This window comes from Saccopteryx leptura, chromosome 1, assembly GCF_036850995.1.
Source record: "Saccopteryx leptura isolate mSacLep1 chromosome 1, mSacLep1_pri_phased_curated, whole genome shotgun sequence".
Taxonomy (NCBI): Eukaryota; Metazoa; Chordata; class Mammalia; order Chiroptera; family Emballonuridae; genus Saccopteryx; species Saccopteryx leptura.
This window is the reverse complement of record NC_089503.1, coordinates 1,396,211-1,413,730: the sequence shown is the minus strand read 5'-3', so window position 1 is coordinate 1,413,730 and position 17,520 is coordinate 1,396,211. Positions and strand designations below refer to the sequence as shown.

The following is a 17,520-nucleotide window of genomic DNA, read 5'->3' as shown; positions in this document are numbered from 1 at the left end:
TCTGTCCCCGAGGGCCACACCTCCACCAGGGTGGCCACCACCTGGCGCCACCTTCTGCCCGCAGCAGGCCGCTCCCGCCCTGGACCGGGAGGCTGTGGGACTCGGGCGGCAGGGTGAGCGGCTCTCTGTCCCCACAGACAGTACTACTGGTATGACGAGCGGGGGAAGAAGGTCAAGTGCACCGCCCCCCAGTACGTCGACTTCGTCATGAGCTCTGTGCAGAAGCTGGTGACCGACGAGGACGTGTTCCCCACCAAATACGGTAGGGCTGGCGGCAGCCCCTCTCGGAATCAGGTGGGCGTGGCTGCAGGGGAGGCCGGGTAGCTGCGTGACCAGCTGGCTGTAGAGCAGGGCCGGGGCCAGTGCAGCTGGGGTCAGGACCCTGTCCACGGGAGGCTCTGGTGTGGATGAGCAGCCGCCGTGGCCATGTCCCCAGGTGGTCCCGGGCTCCCAGAGGACCCGCCTTGGCCAGCAGGAGGTCCTGTGCACAGTCTCAGCCAGCGCTACCCTCCTGACATGGACGGGGCGGGGACCCGTGGGCGGGAGGATGGGGGGCGGGGACCGTGGGGCAGGAAGAAGTGGGGGCAGGGACCCGCGGGCCGGAGGCAGTTTGCGGGCTGGGCTGGCGGCTGGCTGACCCCCCCCCCCCCCCGCAGGCCGGGAGTTCCCCAGCTCCTTCGAGGCCCTGGTGAAGAAGATCTGCAGATACCTGTTCCACGTGCTGGCCCACATCTACTCCTCCCACTTCAAGGAGACCCTGGCCCTCGAGCTACACGGACACTTGAACACGCTCTATGTCCACTTCATCCTCTTCGCCAGGGAGTTCAACCTGCTGGATCCCAAAGAGACCGCCGTCATGGACGACCTCACGGAGGCGCTGTGCAGCGGCGGGGGCCGCGGGGGCGGCGGGGACGGGGCCGGCGGGGGCGCAGGGGCACAGAACCACGTGAAGGAGAGGTGAGCCCACGGCTGGACAGGCGTGCACGTGTGCAGACGGCGGCGCGTGTGCCTGCGTGTGTCTGTGCGCACACGTGCAGGGCACACTCGGCGGGAGGTCCGAGCGGTGCCGCTGACCCTGGCCGGCCGCCGTGCGGAGCGTGGCCCCCGCGCCGGGCCGCCCGCCCCCGCACCGCCCGCGCCGTGCTCCTGGCGGAGGATGAGCACCGCTTGTCAAGAAGCACCTTGGACCCCCCCGTTGCTCAGCACACCCACCGGACCGCGCCGCCCTCCTGTGGGGCTCTCCTGCCTTTGGCCAGTGGCCAGCGAGACGGCCCTCCCACGCCGGGGCTCGCAGACCTCGGCCCCCCCTGGCCTTGTTGTTTCAGGGGTGGGAGTTTTAGAGTCTCCTGTCTCTCCCCTTCGCTTTCCTGTGCCTGGATCTCAGCTGTGGGCCGCTTGGCATGGGGGGGAGGCGGTTGCCTGTAGAGGCCCTGAGCCCATGTCCCCGCTTCCTCCTGCCCCCGCCGCCAGGAGGGGCCCGGGGCCGCAGGGCGCAGGACCGAGGCGCCCAGGCAGCAGCCCGTGTGGGAACACGGCTGTCGCCGAAGGCAGAGCCTTGCGTGCTCTGCTCACCTGTTCGGTCGAATAAAAAGAATTCTCTCAGGTCAGCGCCTGTGTGTGTCCTCAGCGTCTCAGCGACCCGTGTTGAGGGTGACCTGGCCCTGCACCACTGCTGCTTCCTTCTCTCTGTCACACACACACACACACACACATACGTGGTTCCTGCACTCTTGGGGTTGTGGGGTCCACACTGAGTCCAGGGCCCAAGCTGGCTGCGGGCGAGGCGGGCACTGTCCTTTCTCTCAGGGCAGCCACAGGCCCCCCAGTGACCCCCATACACAGCAGGGCTGTGGGGTGCCAGGCTTCCCCGAGGGCCTGGTCACTCTCCTTGTGCTGCAGCCTCCTGCAGGGGGACGACCAAGAGCATGGGCGGGAAGTGGCTGGGGGTTTCCAGAGCTACACTGCAGGGGCCACGACTGTGGGCACAGAGAACTCGGGAGGGCAGGGCATGGGTCAGCGGGGGAGGCATGGTGTGCTGCCAGCCGAACCCTCGAGTGTATCCCAGCTCCTGTGGGCAGAGGAGAGGGCTCTGCAGGCTCGACCTGTCTGACATCGTGCTCACCCAGCCGGCCCGGTGGGGCGGGGCTCCAGGCCCTGGTCTCCGTCTCCCAGCCCACTGGGCTCTTGCATCCCCCCTTCCTGACCTTCGCCTTGTGGAGCCCCAGGCTTCCGACCCCTGCAGGTCAGCGGCCAGAAAAGGTGCCTGTGGGCAGAGGAGCGTCCGCACTCCGGCACCCCCAGAGGCCGGCCAGCAGGGCAGAGCCCCCCCCACCTTCTCAGCAGCCAAGGGCCCACCTGGCAGCCCCGGGCGCCCCAAAGACCCACGAGCACCCCTGGGTGTGTCTCCCAGCCCGGCTCCTGCTTCCCCACGATGGCCCCGCCCGGGCCAGAGCACCATCCCTTTGGGCTGCCCAGTGGTCAGCTGGGGCAGCTGGACCACCTCAGGTGCAGAAGCAGCCCTCATTCACACAGTCTGTGGAGGACATTGGAATCATTTTAACATGACTTCACATGCACTGTTCTAGAAGGTTCTACCCATGTGTCCTGCTGAAGTGATTCATGCTGGACCCCCTGGGCAAATGCCACCATTTGTTGCATGAAGTTGCTCCTTGGAGTCCACTGCCACCCGCCTGGGGGGTGTGCCTCTGTGCCCCCCTGGCGAGCTCGGGGGAGGCAGGCAGCCTCCTGCTCCCTGCACGACGGGCTGCACCTCTGAGCGGTGTCTTCAGCCTGCCTCGCGCAGGTGCCGCTGGGAGCGTGGGCTCCTGGCTGGCCACGCCGCCTACCGCCCCTGGCCTCCCAAACCCTGCAGCCAGTGCTCTGCGGCCAGCCCAGCGAGGTCTTGGAATTGCTTGGCACCCGTGATGCCCACCTCCTCCCGGCTCCCTTTGTGGAGTGCCCACAGCCGGCGTCCTGGGCCTGGTCTGCCGTTGCACTGGGAAGCAGATGGCGTGCCCTCTCAGGCCACACGTGGTCAGTGCCTTGCACTAGGATGGACCCTGCTCAGGGCCTCAGCCTTGCCTGACTCCGGTGTTTGCGTCGAGTTCGGGGTTGACGAATTCAGGAGCAAAAGTGTAAAGGGGACACTGGACCCATGGGGACAAGGACGGCCGGGCCACCTGCATTGGTAGCTCCCTGGCATAGGAGGTATGGGCATCGCTGCTGGAGCGCCCTCCCGGGGGCTGGCCTGTGGGGCTGGGAGGCTCCTTCTCCTCCTGCAGGTCCTGAGGCCGCATGGTGCCAGGACTGCTCACCTCAGCCCAGGGGCCTCCACTGCCCACCGAGGGCCTGGGCAGAGTCCGGGCAGGCCCTGCGTGTGCCTCTACCTTTCCTGCACTCGGCGCCTGTGGGGGGGTCACGGCATTCTGCACCCCCCCACACACCCTCACCATGATTGCTTTCGTAGCTGTATCACCGTTGGCTCGGTCGCCAGCGCCTGGCAGTCAGGCCCCCAGAGCATGCTGGGCGCGTCACCACCTGAGAACTGGGCCTGAGAGGTCGCCCTCTCACCCGAGCTGCTCCATTCACGCGCCTGTTCCTTCACTTCGCCGAAATTGGGCCAGGCCGTCTGGCTTAGTGCTCGGTCTGACGCACTCGAAATAGTGTCTGGCACCTAGTGAGTCCTCGCGGGTTGGTTTTACTTCCTGTGTTTGTAACTTTGTATCAGCGAGTATTAACATTCACAGTGCCCGGCTGACAACCGAGGGAGAGAGCTGGTGTCAGGAGGGGACTTCGGGACTGGGCCCCTTCTGCTGAAGGGTGTGGTGTGGGCAGGCTGGCCTGTCTGGGTGTCCAGGGATATTTTCTTAGGGGATGCCAACGCCGCGCCCATCAGGGCTGGCACACATGCCTGCAGATGTTCAGAGGGTCAGGTAGGAGACGATGAGGAGGTCTGTATGCGTCTGCTGCCACTTTGGTGGGGAAGCTCCCTGGTGGTCCTGGCAGCCGGGGACCCACGAGCCGGACCACCCTGCACCTGCGCGGCCGCAGCAGCTGGACGCCAGCAGCGCCCTTGTCTGAGCCCCCTCCTCTGGGCACCCACCTCCTCAGAAGCAGGGGAGCAAGACCAAGCCCGGTGCCAGCAAGCTCCCTGCTTAGCCAGAGAGGCGTGGTGCAGCGGAGGCTGGACTCGAGGGCCCGTGCTGCCTGGGATCTGGCCACGTCTGGGAACAGGTTTGATCACCACACGAGGGGATGACCAGGGACAGCGCTGACAGGGTTCAAGGCAGGACCGTGCCTCGGGGGCGTGGCTGGTGCCACGTCGGACCCTGCAGCGAGCCGCGCATGCTGTGGCCGGCCCTCCTGCGTGAGGCAGTGTGACCGTGGTGGGCACCTGTGACGGTGGCATGGTCCCTGCTCGGACGCCTTGTCCAGGATCCTCTCTCTCCGGGCCTCCCGGCCACGTGGCAGGCCCCCAGGCGCTGCCCTCCACGGCGAAGCAGCAGAGGGGGCAGGGAGCTGGTGCGGGGTTGAGGTGCCCGCACCCCTGGCTGGCGGGCGCTGTGGGCGCGGCTGAGACTAACCCTCTGCGAGAGGCCAGCCTTGGCCTGTCACCTCCAGGGTTGGGCTACAACACCCCTTCCACCTCTTCCCAAAAAAAGGGTTGAAAAGGTTTGTCCTGCAGAAAGAAGCCTGGGTGCCAGGGTGACACCCCGTGTTCTCAGGTGGCCGCAGAGTGACCGTGGGCAAGCAGAGGTGGCATCCCTTGTCCACCTCGGGTGGCACTTCCTTGTGCCCCCTGGGGCCTCTCTGCCCCGCCCCCTGCACCAGTCTGTCCTCTTCCGCGGAGGCAGGAGGCAGCCCCGTCCACCCCGGGCAGAGCCCAGATGTGCGCACATCTGTCGCAAGAGCGGTGCGACCCCAGGCTGTCCGTGCCGTGTGCCCTCCCCGCCCGCTCGCCCGCCCACCTGGATGAGACGGACGTGGTGTCTTTACCGAAGGAATTTATTGTTCCGGAACTAAAGTTGCTCACAGTTATCTGACAGGGGTACACGGGTGGGGCTTGTCCGTTTCCGTGACATGTGTGTGTCCCAGTACAAAAGAGGAAGGCTGACAGGAGATATTGCTTTCGGTGTCCTCCGCCTCGGAAGAGCCCTCCCGCTTGTACCGTGTGGCTTTTGTTGTTACAGGTGTTGATTTTTCTTAGGTGTGGAAACCCCAGCCTGCAGTGGGGCTCAGTGTAACAAGCGTTCACTCCGTCCAGACCGGAGGGCGGGCAGGTGGGCGGGCGCAGGGCGGTGGGCGGGGCCAGCAGCAGAGGGACCCGGTACAGCGAAGGCATGCAGTCCAACCTGCCCGCCGGAGCCGGCGCCGGCGCCGACACCGACGCCGACACCGACACCGGGGGCCGTGGTGGCCCAGAAGCCGGCCGCACCCACAGGACAAGCACAAGCAGAAGCTGGAATGATGGGACAGAGCGAGGTGGCCGCTTCCGCGGCCTCGCCGTGCAGAGAACACGCCGCAGAGGACGCTGCTGACCTTCTGTCCTTGGTTATGGTTTGTTTTGCTTTTTTTTTTCACTTTTTGTCATTTTAGTAAAAAAAAAAAAAAAAAAAACCCGCGGTGGCCCTGCCGTCCTCTGAGTGGGTGGGGCCAGCTCAGGGCCATCCTGCTCTCCTCTGGACACGGAGCCAAGAGGGCCCCTTTCCGGGCCAGACGGAAGGGCCCTGGGCGGTGACGCCCACAGGCTGGACTTGCTTCTACCCAGGACGGACAGAGCGGACCGCGCCGTTCTCTTTAAATATATATGTGTGTGTGTGTGTAGAAAGAACAAGAGCCAGAACTGAACACAGAACCCGGGCTGCCCAGCGGCTCCCTCCCCCGCACCCTTTTCCAAAAACAACCGAGAAAAAAAAGTTTATAAAAATATCTTGCAGGAATTCTTTAAAGTTTACAGTAGCTGGCCGGCACTGCACCCACCGGCCTGCCCCCGGGCACCTCAGGGCACCTCGGCCCCAGCCCCACCCTGCCCAAGACACAGACAGACAGACAGACGGCAGGCGGACGCTGCTGCTGCCCCTTCCCTGAACAGAGAAGTAAAGGAACTCAATAAGTTAAAACAGCAAATAAATAATACTGATCTCCTCGGCCAGCCCGCTGCCCCCACGGCCAGGACTGGACGCCAGGCCGGGGAGCACCCTGCAGCCGGCGGGCCGGGAGGACGGGCGTCCGCTGGCGGCGGGGGCGCCCAGGTGTGGGTGGCTGGAGGGAGGCGGGGCCGAGGGGAGGCGCCAGCCCTGCCCGCCCACCTGCGGCTGCGTCGCCCACCACGGCCCCACCCTGTGGGCGGCCTGGGCAGGCCGGACCTGCCCAGGGCTCTAGTCACTGCAGGTCGGGGCGGCAGGGCCGTGGGCGGCTTCCTGTGGAGCCAGGTCCTCCTCCCCGTGACCATGCGGAACGGGAACCAGGCAGAGCGCCACACCGGCAGGTGGACGGAGGCCGCGGTGGGTGGGCAGGCCGCAGCAGCAGCAGCAGCAGCAGCAGGAGAGGAGAGGGCAGGTCCACGGCAGCTGCCTTCAGTCGGCCGGTGTCCGGCGCGGAGCCCAGAGGGTGGCCTCTTGGAGGTGACATGTTAACTTTTCGGGATAATTCCTGGTATCAGAGTGGAAACAGTGACGTTGTCAGAGACCGGCAGAGAGAGAGACAGCGAGAGAAAGAGAGAGCGGGCAGGCGGGCCCAGCCGCTGGCCGCGCCCCGGGGCCCCCTTTCCTTTCCTCCCGGCTTCGCAGCAGTCTAGCTGGCCGGTGGGCGTGGCCCCAGGTCCACGCTGGGCGGGCAGGCGGGCGGGCGGCGCGTGGCCGTGGCGGCACTCCCAGGGCCGGGCTGGGGGAGGGGCTATGTCTAAGGCTGCTGGCGGCGGGCGGCGGGCGGCCCCGTCGTGGCCGCGTCCTTGCCCGTTGGGTACTCGGTGTCCCCTCCAGGGCCAGGGCCAGCGGCCGCCGAGTCACCGAGTGGACTGTGGGCGCTCCGCTTGGGGGGCGTGCTGGGGGCCTGGGCCGCCTGCCCGTTCTTCTCGTCTGAAAAAAGTTGTTTAATTACGTCAAAGAAGTTACTCAATGGGCTGCCTGGGTACACAGAACAGAGACAAGAGAAAAAAAAAAAAAAGAAAAGGAAAAGAAATAAAGGGGGCGGGGGGCGAGAGAAAGGAAGGGAGGGAAGGAGAGAAAGAGAACAAACAAACAGATGAACGGAAGGGCCTTGGTGAGAGAGAAAACCCAGCGCGGTGAGGTCTGAGGTGGGCGCGGGCGGGACTGCGACAGCAAGCCCTGGGCAGGCAGCCGGCATGTGCTCCCGGGGCCTGAGCTGTAGGGCGGGGGGCGGGGTAGGTGGGGAGACCCCCTCCTCCCTCAGCGGCCTGGCCTACAGGGTGCAGCCCTCCCTCCACCTCTGCCACGCACTGAGCTCAGACACCAGTCAGTCTCGCCTCGTCAGCCCCATGGCCGTGCGGGCCGGCCAGCCCGCTCTGAAGACAGAGCCACCAAGACGGGGCTGCCGTGTGCCCCAAAGTGGAGCAGGACCCAGGACTGGAGGCCGGCTCTCTGCACAAGGCCACGGGGCTGCTCTGGGTGCGGAGGCTGGAACCAGCGTGCCGGCCACTCCCCTGGCCAGCCCAGGCGACACAGTGTGACAGCAGACAGACAGATGGACAGATGGTGGACAGGCATGTAGAGCTTGAGGTGGGAGGGCTGGGGGCAGGCAGCCAAGGTGGGGAGTGTCCTGAGGTCAGAAGGAAGGGGGCACGGATGCGGTGGCCACCCGACCTGGGGGCCCTGTGCTCACTGCTCAGGGCACTGATGGGCACCCTGGCTCCAGTGCCTAAACCTGGGCTCAGAGCTGGGGGGCTTCCTCTCCCTGACGGGAGCAGTGTGGTGCTCACTGACCCCCTTCTGAGTGGACAGAAGGCCTGAGGCCGGCCTATCCCATACAGGAGTCCACTGTGACCCCAGGCCAGAGCCTGCCCAGGCCCCTCCCTGGCTGGCCCTGATCCTAGGGCTGGGCATGTGGTTGGGGGCTCTGCTTGGTCCCGTGTGTGTGTGTGTCTGGACCCCAACGACAGACCCCAGGACAGCCCCAGAGGTAGCAGGGGCAGCACCCAGCTGGGAGCAGGTTGCAGGTGAGGGTGCCAGGCTGGGGGGGCCCAGGTAATGTGAGGGTTCTTACCACATTTGGAAAGCCTCCCCGTCATCATCTCCACACAGTTAGTGGTGTCTGGAGCATAGAACGGAGAGAGGGAGGGACACACGTGAAAAAGACTTCCCACTAGGACCTTGGCTGGGCACTGAGCAAGACCAGCCTGCCGGAGTGGGCGGGGCCCGGAGTGGGCGGGGCTGTGGAAGAGGGTAGAGCCCAAGGGGTGGAGCTCAGAGAAGAGGGTGGAGCCTAAAGGGGCAGAGCCTTGTGGGAGGGGCTTATAATGCAAGAATTTAGTGGAGGGCAGTGGAGGGCCCCCACAACGAGCAGATCCTGAGGACAGGGCATGGCCCTGCCCCCTGGGTGCCCTGGGCTTGCCTGGCCCTTCTTCTCCTATGTCCTGTCCTGGGTGTAGGATGCATGTTGTGGAACTGAGAAGCCCAGGACTGGCGCTGTGGTCAACACTGGCCACCCACGTGCCGTGACTCCCACCAGTCTGCACTCTCCCTTCTCTGACCGTCTCCCACCTGCTGCCGGGCCTGGGAGTGTTGGTGCTGATGTGGGGCCGGGTGGGCGGCAGCAGGACCAGGGCGGGGTGCTCCCTCAGGCCTTTACTGGGGCTCACGCAGGGTGGGACGTCTCCTTGGCCTCCCCCACTTGGCCTGGGCTGAGGGCCCTGTTGGGTTGACCACCAGATCTCTTGCGCTGGTGGGTGAAGGTCTCTCCTTCCACCCACCTCCGACGGGGGCTCTGGAACTAAGCTAGCTGGACGAAGCGTCCAGTGTGGGACAGGAAGCTGGGGGACGGAGCCAGGGGATGGGCTGGGGTCCCCGGTTGGGGTCTCCAGGCACAGGAGTCACTGAAGGAGAACAAGGGAGACAGGCAGGACCCAGAGCAGGCGCCCGAGAAGCTCCAGGGATGTGGGTTTAGGCACAGAGCTAATCGGGTCAGGGCCAGCACGGACCTGCTCTGCGGTGGCTGCAGCACAGGTGTCCCCTGGCCAGCATGCCACCCCTGGTCTTTGCTCCCCTCCCCAGACAAGCTCTGTCTTTCCCTGGCCTCAGTTTCCCCTCAGCACTGCCCTGCTCCAGATGGAGACCTTTAGGGCTCTGGAGCCCAAGGCACCTGCCCGGCCTGCTCCCTGCCCGACGGCAGCCGGGAGTGTGGGCCCACACCCTGGGGTCAGGGCCAGGTGTTGGGGGGACAGCGGCCCCGACCACCAGTGGGGCGACGAGGCACGTGTTAGGAAGAAAAGGGTGGTGAGACACAGACAATGGAATGAGGATGGGAGGGCAGGTGGACGCGTGGGCCGGCCTGGGCGTTAGGAACCCACACACAGGCTCAGGAGGGCCTGTGGAGGCCCCAGCCAGTAGCAGGGGCTCAGAGAGGCAGGACTTGGGCCGGACACTGTGCTCCCCAGACCCCCAAACCTCAGCACAGCCGTCACTAACAGACAGTGACTCCTGCAGGCGCCCTCATGGGTTCACCCACATCCACACTGATGCAGCCCACTCCCTACCAGACACCGAGCGGCATGACCCTCAGGCCCCCTTTTCTGTGTGGCTTCTCTAGGCCCAGCTGGGGCGCCTCTGCTTTGACTGTGGCCTCGGGCCCCTCCTGCTCACGGCCAGTCACAGGCCTGTCTCAGGGAGGGCAGGTGGTGAGCAGCCCCACTGCGTGGCAGCCCGTATGGGCAGCAGGACCACAGCCCGCACAGAGTACGGCTGCGGGGAGGCCGAGGGGCCAGGGTTCCAGGCAGGACCTTGGGCACTGCTCTCCCAGAGCCTGCTCTCGCTGGGGGCCCAGGGCCAGCCTGCCCTGTGTCCGGTGACGCAGCCTGGGTTCTAGGCCAGCATGGCCTGTCCAGGGCCGGGAGCTAGCCACTGGCTCTCGCCAGAGGACGTGACCGCAGCCCCTCCCTGCCCTGGCGGTGGGGCCGGACACCTTACCTGCCAGCGTCAGAGGCTACTCTCGTAGCTGGTGGCCACCTTCTGGCCTTTAAGCCCAGCACCCCAGCTTAGTCCTGGCGCTGGCGGGGAGGGTTCTACAGGACAAGAGGCGCCTTTCAGTGCGGTGTGCTGGGCCTACCTCCCTGGGTGTGCAGACACAGACACGGCCGGCCCATGGCCTGGGAAAACCCTGCTCCCCGGGGCGGCACGCAGCTGGGGCGGGGAGGGCTCGGCGGAGGGATCAAACCCGCGCTCCGCCCCGCGCAGGGCGCCGCACTGCTCACAACCTCACCTGACAGGTGCTGGGCGCAGGGCTGGTCGTGCGTGCTCAGCAGTTGTGTCTGAATGGTCTCCGCGACCCTCTTGAAGCGGCGGCTTGGGCCTGAGGGGGAGAGGCCAGGAGTTAGGCCAGGCGGGGGCGGGGCGGGGGCGGGGGCAGCACGGCCCAGCGCAGCCCCACGGCCCCGCCCGGCCCCGCCGCCCAGCCCGGCCCCGCGGCTCACCCGACAGCAGCGTGAATGTGACTGAGTAGATGCCGTTCTCTTTCTGCGCCGCCCCGCCCTCCGTGTAGGTGATGTCCACTTGGAACTTGACCGGCTTCTGGAACACCGCCGGGCCCCCCGTCGCCTTGTACTCGGCCCGGAAGCTGGTCTGGCTGATGACACTGTGGCTGAGGCTGGGGATCTGTGGGGCGGTAGCCGGATGTCAGGGGGCCCGCGGCCCTCCCAGCCCCCTCCGTGACCCCCGAGGCAGGTGGGAGAGGAGCCGAGGAAGTCGGACCAGGGGCAGCCTCTGCTGCTACTGAGAAGGGGCCCCTGAGGCCCAGGCTGCGGCCCTCGCTGACGACAGTGCCCGTGGCTCTGCGGGTTCGGGGAGCCCGCAGCGGGGCCCCCCGCTGGCCCTCTGCATGGGCAGCACAGGAAACTGGTCACAACACATCTGGTTTGGTGCCCCAGGGTAGCCCAGGTTAGAAGGGCCAGCTGCAGTGCGAAGCAGAGGACAGGGGCTGAACCCATGTCACACAGAAGGAGGGATTATTGGTGTCCCAGGATCAGGAGGGGCCTGAGGGGCAGTGGGTGTTGGGGGACAGGCCCAGACCCAAGGCCTTGACTGGGAGAGCAGAGTACAGGGGACTCAGGGGGCCAGAGTGTCTGTGTCCTGCAGGATGCCAACACCCTGGCTGGTGCTGGGCTCTGGTGACCCCAAAGACCTCTGGTAGGAGTGCCCAGCGGTCCTCACCGTCCTAGGGGATCTGGGCTGCAGGGGTGTCTGAGGCTGCCCTCAGTTAGAGAGCCTGCCTGGGAGCCCCACCCACACCGACGGGGGTGGGCAGAGCCTGAGCCAGGTTCTGGGTCGCTGTGACAGGTGGCCCCACACAGGGGGGCCCCACACAGGGCAGGTACAGCTGGGGGGCCCTGGCATGGCTCTGGAAGAAAATCTTGGGGCCTTTCTGCTCCACACGCCTGACGACCCAGTAACGACACGTGGAAGCACAGGAGGCCCAGTGGGGCAGGTGGGGGGCCCCCGGGAGACAGAGGGCCCTTGGGGGCTGTTCGCGGGCTCCTCTGCCGGCCCGCGGAGCTCCTCTCTGTTGAGACTGGCCGCAGGGGGTGTCACCCCCGAGGTCCATGCTGTCCCCAGTGCCCCTTCCAGCACAGCCCAGCACAGCCTACTTCGTCAGCGCCTGTCCCCCGCCCCAGGCCATCAGTCCCCTGCCTCCTGCCCCTGCCTGGCCATAGCTGCGGCCACTTGGAGAGAAAATCGGCTCCTCCCCGGGCCAGGGCCCCCCCCCAGGGCAGGCGGGAGGCCGTGTCTGTCACCCATGGAGCAGGGGGACCGTGTTCGGGGTGGGCGCGGGGCTTACCGACAGGAAGGCGTGGACGATGTCGGCTTTGATGGAGCTCAGGGGCTTGTCCTTGATGACCACGAAGATCTGCTCCTCCTTCTCCAGACTGATGAAGTTCCCAAACCAGGACTTCTTGGCCAGCCTGGGGAGGGGGGTATGAGGGACGGAGGGCGGCTCATGCCTCTGAGGGCAGAGTACACTGCCCTGCAGGGCCCGCTCACTGCCCTAACCTCCCTGCAGGGCCTGCTCACTGCCCTAACCGCCCTGCAGGGCCCCCGCTCACTGCCCTAACCTCCCTGCAGGGCCCCCCCGCTCACTGCCCTAACCTCCCTGCAGGGCCCCCCCCCCGCTCACTGCCCTAACCTCCCTGCAGGGCCTGCTCACTGCCCTAACCTCCCTGCAGGGCCCCCCCCCCCCGCTCACTGCCCTAACCGCCCTGTAGGGCCCCCGCTCACTGCCCTAACCTCCCTGCAGGGCCCCCCCGCTCACTGCCCTAACCTCCCTGCAGGGCCCCCCCCCCCGCTCACTGCCCTAACCGCCCTGCAGGGCCCCCCCCCGCTCACTGCCCTAACCGCCCTGCAGGGCCCCCGCTCACTGCCCTAACCTCCCTGCAGGGCCCCCGCTCACTGCCCTAACCTCCCTGCAGGGCCCCCCCGCTCACTGCCCTAACCGCCCTGCAGGGCCCCCGCTCACTGCCCTAACCTCCCTGCAGGGCCCCCGCTCACTGCCCTAACCTCACGCAGGGCCCCCGCTCACTGCCCTAACCTCCCTGCAGGGCCCCCGCTCACTGCCCTAACCTCCCTGCAGGGCCCCCACTCACTGCCCTAACCTCCCTGCAGGGCCCCCACTCACTGCCCTAACCGCCCTGCAGGGCCCCCGCTCACTGCCCTAACCTCACGCAGGGCCCGCTCACTGCCCTAACCGCCCTGCAGGGCCCGCTCACTGCCCTAACCACACGCAGGGCCCGCTCACTGCCCTAACCTCCCTGCAGGGCCCCGCTCACTGCCCTAACCTCCCTGCAGGGCCCCCGCTCACTGCCCTAACCGCCCTGCAGGGCCCGCTCACTGCCCTAACCACACGCAGGGCCCGCTCACTGCCCTAACCTCCCTGCAGGGCCCCCCGCTCACTGCCCTAACCTCCCTGCTGGGCCCCCGCTCACTGCCCTAACCGCCCTGCAGGGCCCCCGCTCACTGCCCTAACCTCACGCAGGGCCCGCTCACTGCCCTAACCGCACGCAGGGCCCGCTCACTGCCCTAACCTCACGCAGGGCCCGCTCACTGCCCTAACCGCACGCAGGGCCCGCTCTCTGCCCTAACTGCACACCCCGACCTTACCCTGACCCCTCCCTCTGCCTCCCACCTGCCTCATCCCTGACTTCCCCTTCCCCCACCCCGATCCTGCAGCCAGGGCCTGAAACCCCGCCCTCTCCTCCCCCACCTCACCCCACCCCCGACCTGGGCCCAGGCAGCACCCACTGGATCCCGCTAGACTGGAAAGGAGAGCCCACCCTGACCCCAGGTGCCCTGCAGGAGGTGGATGGCCACGACCTGGCACAGAGAAGGGGCAGCCTCCGCCCCTCCTGCCACCCTCTGTGTATCCATTCTCAGGGACTAGCCCCTGCTGCCCCAGCCCAGGTCACTCGAGGGACTTGGCAGTGGCTTCAAACCTCAGTGGCCCGGCTGCCGGGCAGGATGAAGCTGCCCCCCTCACCCACGCACACACACACACAGCCCCAGGCTGGCGGCACCTTCCTGCACAGCCCGACCCCACCACGCCCAAGGCTTCCCTCTACTTGGTTATCACATTGACCTGCATCTGGGCCGCCCTTCTGAGGAGGAACCCTGCCCCACAGCAGTGCACAGGGTGTGGGACAGACCCCGCCGTCCTGCAGGGCCTGTGCAGGCCTGTGCAGCCCTCCCCTGGGCATGGGCAGGGTGCTGGCCCGCTCCTGACAGAGAATGTGGGGACAGTGGATGCTCACTCCACCCCCAGGTCACAACAGGGCCACCAGGTCCCCTCTTGCTAGCCAGTCTCTCCCGCAGCAGACCCGCTGGTGAGGGCGAGAGGCCCCCACGGACCTGAACCCCGCCCACAGCGGGCTTGGCTCCCGTGCGCAGCTGGAGGAAATGATGGCCTGGTCATCCCTTAAACCAGCGGTTCTCAACCTGTGGGTCGCGACCCCGGCGGGGGTCGAACGACCAAAACACAGGGGTCGCCTAAAGCCATCGGAAAAAGCTGGGCACAGCAGGTCCTGACCACAGAGACTGTGAAGGGATAAGTGTGTGACAAATTTACGGTGCATGTTGGAGCTGTCTGTCATGCAGCCACTGCAGGCGGACACGCCCTGGCCGCCTTCCTGCTGCTTCTGTTGCAGCTACAGCATGGACACGTGACTGTCGACAGGAAGCCAGCGATGAGGAGCCGTAGCCAGGCCCAGGGTCTTGCCCCGCGGTGAGGGCAGGGTGCTCTGCGGAGCTCCGGGGGCCTGAGGCCCGGCTGGCGGTCTTCCTGGCTGTGCCCATTTCCGGAGCCCCTCTTCAGAGACCATGACAATGACCAGCCCACCTGCCAGGAAGCCCCTGTCCACTCCCGTCAGCCTGGTCCGGGAATCCTGACAGGACGTGGAGACACGCGTCCTTGCAGTGTGGCCGTCACTTGGCCAGCTCAGCTTCCTTCCCCTGCATCCTGCCAGCCCCCCTGGCCGTCTCCTGTGTCGTGTCGAGCGTGGGCTCCTGGCCTGAGCCGCTCACCGCAGCCCCCAGGACTGCACCAGGGCCTGCTGCCCACCGTGGGGCTCTGCCTCTCGCCCCGTGAGGATGGAGAACACCGGGAGACCAGCTTTCTGTACTTGGACGCCGGGGGTCTGGCCGCTGGTGGAAACAGTCCCGCGTCGGAGTCTGGCTGAGCCAGGGTGGCCGGTGTGGTGGAGGGCGTGGGGTCAGGCCTGTGGCGCGAACGTGGGGTCCACTCGGCCTGTCTGGGCCAGAGGTGAGTGTTGCTGCTTAAACGATCTTTTGTTGACGCGGTGGTCTGAGGACAGCAGACCCCTCCCTGACGTGGAGGGTCTCGTCCAGCCAGGTGGCGACCTTCAGAGCCAGGGTGGAGCTTTCCCGGGGAAGGAGGCCTTTTGTCCTCAAGACGGCAACACAGGAAGCCTGGGGTCCCCGCCAGCTGGCCCGCAGCGCCCACCACCCAGCCTCCGCTTCCGCCGGCCAAGCCGGGTCTCGGCCTGCCAGCGCTCAGGCACATGGGCACCACACCTGGTGTCCTCGGGCTCGGCCTGCCAGCGCTCAGGCACATGGGCACCACACCTGGTGTCCTCGGGCTCGGCCTGCCAGCGCTCAGGCACATGGGCACCACACCTGGTGTCCTCAGGCTCGGCCTGCCAGCGCTCAGGCACATGGGCACCACACCCGGGTGTCCTCGGGCTCGGCCTGCCAGCGCTCAGGCACATGGGCACCACACCTGGTGTCCTCGGGCTCGGCCTGCCAGCGCTCAGGCACATGGGCACCACACCTGGTGTCCTCGGGCTCGGCCTGCCAGCGCTCAGGCACATGGGCACCACACCTGGTGTCCTCGGGCTCGGCCTGCCAGCGCTCAGGCACATGGGCACCACACCCGGGTGTCCTCGGGCTCGGCCTGCCAGCGCTCAGGCACATGGGCACCACACCTGGTGTCCTCGGGCTCGGCCTGCCAGCGCTCAGGCACATGGGCACCACACCCGGGTGTCCTCAGGGACCGAGTGACAGGAGGCTCCTGGCAGCCACTGGGGGGACACCCTGGGGCCGGGAGCACGTCCTTGCAGGAGTCCCTGGGGGGTTAGCTGGCTCCCTGGGCTCTCTGTACCTGCTTGTCCCCACGGGGCCTTGGGCAGGACAGGCCCCACCAGGACGCAAAGGGAAGCAGAGGCTGCAGGCACCGGTCGTGCCATGTGACCTCTCTGGAAACTCCAGCAGAGACGGTGCAAGTCTTTCCATCGCAGGGAAACTCACAACGAGGGGACGTGACCCGGGGGACCGCAGCGCCCCCTAAGCCAGCAGCTCGGGGCTCGCTGCCCACACCGCAGCCTGGGGGCCAGCTGGCGTCCCCTGCCTCGCTCAAGCCCACGGTGTGACGACAAGCCTCCTGCAGAGCCAGCCCGACATACTCACTGCCCTCACTGCCCACGTGTCCTGTCCTGTGTCCCGACTGCCCTCACTGCCCGCACAGCCCACGTGTCCTGTCCTGTGTCCCGACTGCCCTCACTGCCCGCACAGCCCACGCGCCCTGTCCTGTGTCCCAACTGCCCTCACTGCCCTCACTGCCCTCACTGCCCACGTGCTGTCCTGTGTCCCGACTGCCCTCACTGCCCGCACAGCCCACGCGCCCCGTCCTGTGTCCCGACTGCCCTCACTGCCCACGTGCTGTCCTGTGTCCCGACTGCCCTCACTGCCCGCACAGCCCACGTGTCCTGTCCTGTGTCCCGACTGCCCTCACTGCCCGCACAGCCCACGCGCCCCGTCCTGTGTTCCGACTGCCCTCACTGCCCTCACTGCCCTCACTGCCCACGTGCTGTCCTGTGTCCCGACTGCCCTCACTGCCCTCACTGCCCACGTGCTGTCCTGTGTCCCGACTGCCCTCACTGCCCACACAGCCCACGTGTCCCGTCCTGTGTCCCGACTGCCCTCACTGCCCTCACTGCCCACGTGCTGTCCTGTGTCCCGACTGCCCTCACTGCCCGCACAGCCCACGTGTCCTGTCCTGTGTCCCGACTGCCCTCACTGCCCGCACAGCCCACGTGCTGTCCTGTGTCCCGACTGCCCTCACTGCCCGCACAGCCCACGTGTCCTGTCCTGTGTCCCGACTGCCCGCACTGCCCACGTGCTGTCCTGTGTCCCGACTGCCCTCACTGCCCGCACAGCCCACGTGTCCTGTCCTGTGTCCCGACTGCCCTCACTGCCCGCACTGCCCACGTGCTGTCCTGTGTCCCGACTGCCCTCACTGCCCTCACAGCCCACGTGCTGTCCTGTGTCCCGACTGCCCTCACTGCCCGCACTGCCCACGTGCTGTCCTGTGTCCCGACTGCCCTCACTGCCCTCACAGCCCACGTGCTGTCCTGTGTCCCGACTGCCCTCACTGCCCGCACAGCCCACGCGCCCTGTCCTGTGTCCCGACTGCCCTCACTGCCCGCGTGTCCTGTCCTGTGTCCCGACTGCCCTCACTGCCCGCACAGCCCACGCGCCCTGTCCTGTGTCCCGACTGCCCTCACTGCCCGCGTGTCCTGTCCTGTGTCCCGACTGCCCTCACTGCCCGCACAGCCCACGCGCCCTGTCCTGTGTCCCGACTGCCCTCACTGCCCGCGTGTCCCGTCCTGTGTCCCGACTGCCCGCACAGCCCGCGTGTCCCGTCCTGTGTCCCGACTGCCCTCACTGCCCGCACAGCCCGACTGCCCACACAGCCCACGTGTCCCGTCCTGTGTCCCGACTGCCCTCACTGCCCGCACAGCCCACGTGTCCCGTCCTGTGTCCCGACTGCCCTCACTGCCCACACAGCCCG

General features: G+C 67.0%; 2 protein-coding genes across 18 annotated transcripts in view; one reads left to right on the top strand and one right to left on the bottom strand.

Annotated features, from left to right (window-relative positions):
• The window catches only part of MOB2 (MOB kinase activator 2), a 38,096-nt gene extending 36,489 nt beyond the window's left edge, over positions 1–1,607 (top strand). For both annotated transcript variants that reach the window (XM_066374435.1, XM_066374349.1), the window contains exons 4-5: positions 138–262; positions 657–1,607. In XM_066374435.1, coding sequence (XP_066230532.1) covers positions 138–262; positions 657–961 — 430 coding nt within the window. In that variant the 3' untranslated portion in view covers positions 962–1,607. The remainder of the gene's footprint in view (positions 1–137; positions 263–656) is intronic.
• Positions 1,608–4,983: 3,376 nt separating this feature from the next.
• BRSK2 (BR serine/threonine kinase 2) overlaps positions 4,984–17,520 on the bottom strand; it is a 60,702-nt gene continuing 48,165 nt past the window's right edge. For 3 of the 16 annotated variants that reach the window (XM_066373043.1, XM_066373138.1, XM_066373411.1), the window contains 5 exons: positions 12,004–12,127; positions 10,643–10,823; positions 10,432–10,521; positions 8,221–8,268; positions 4,984–7,124 (listed from right to left, as the gene is read on the bottom strand). In XM_066373043.1, the coding sequence (XP_066229140.1) occupies positions 6,901–7,124; positions 8,221–8,268; positions 10,432–10,521; positions 10,643–10,823; positions 12,004–12,127 (667 nt within the window). In that variant the 3' untranslated portion in view covers positions 4,984–6,900. Of the gene's footprint in view, positions 7,125–8,220; positions 8,269–10,139; positions 10,235–10,431; positions 10,522–10,642; positions 10,824–12,003; positions 12,128–17,520 lie in introns of all 16 variants that reach the window. The other 13 variants (XM_066373223.1, XM_066373504.1, XM_066374156.1 and 10 more) reach the window with 8 other exon arrangements.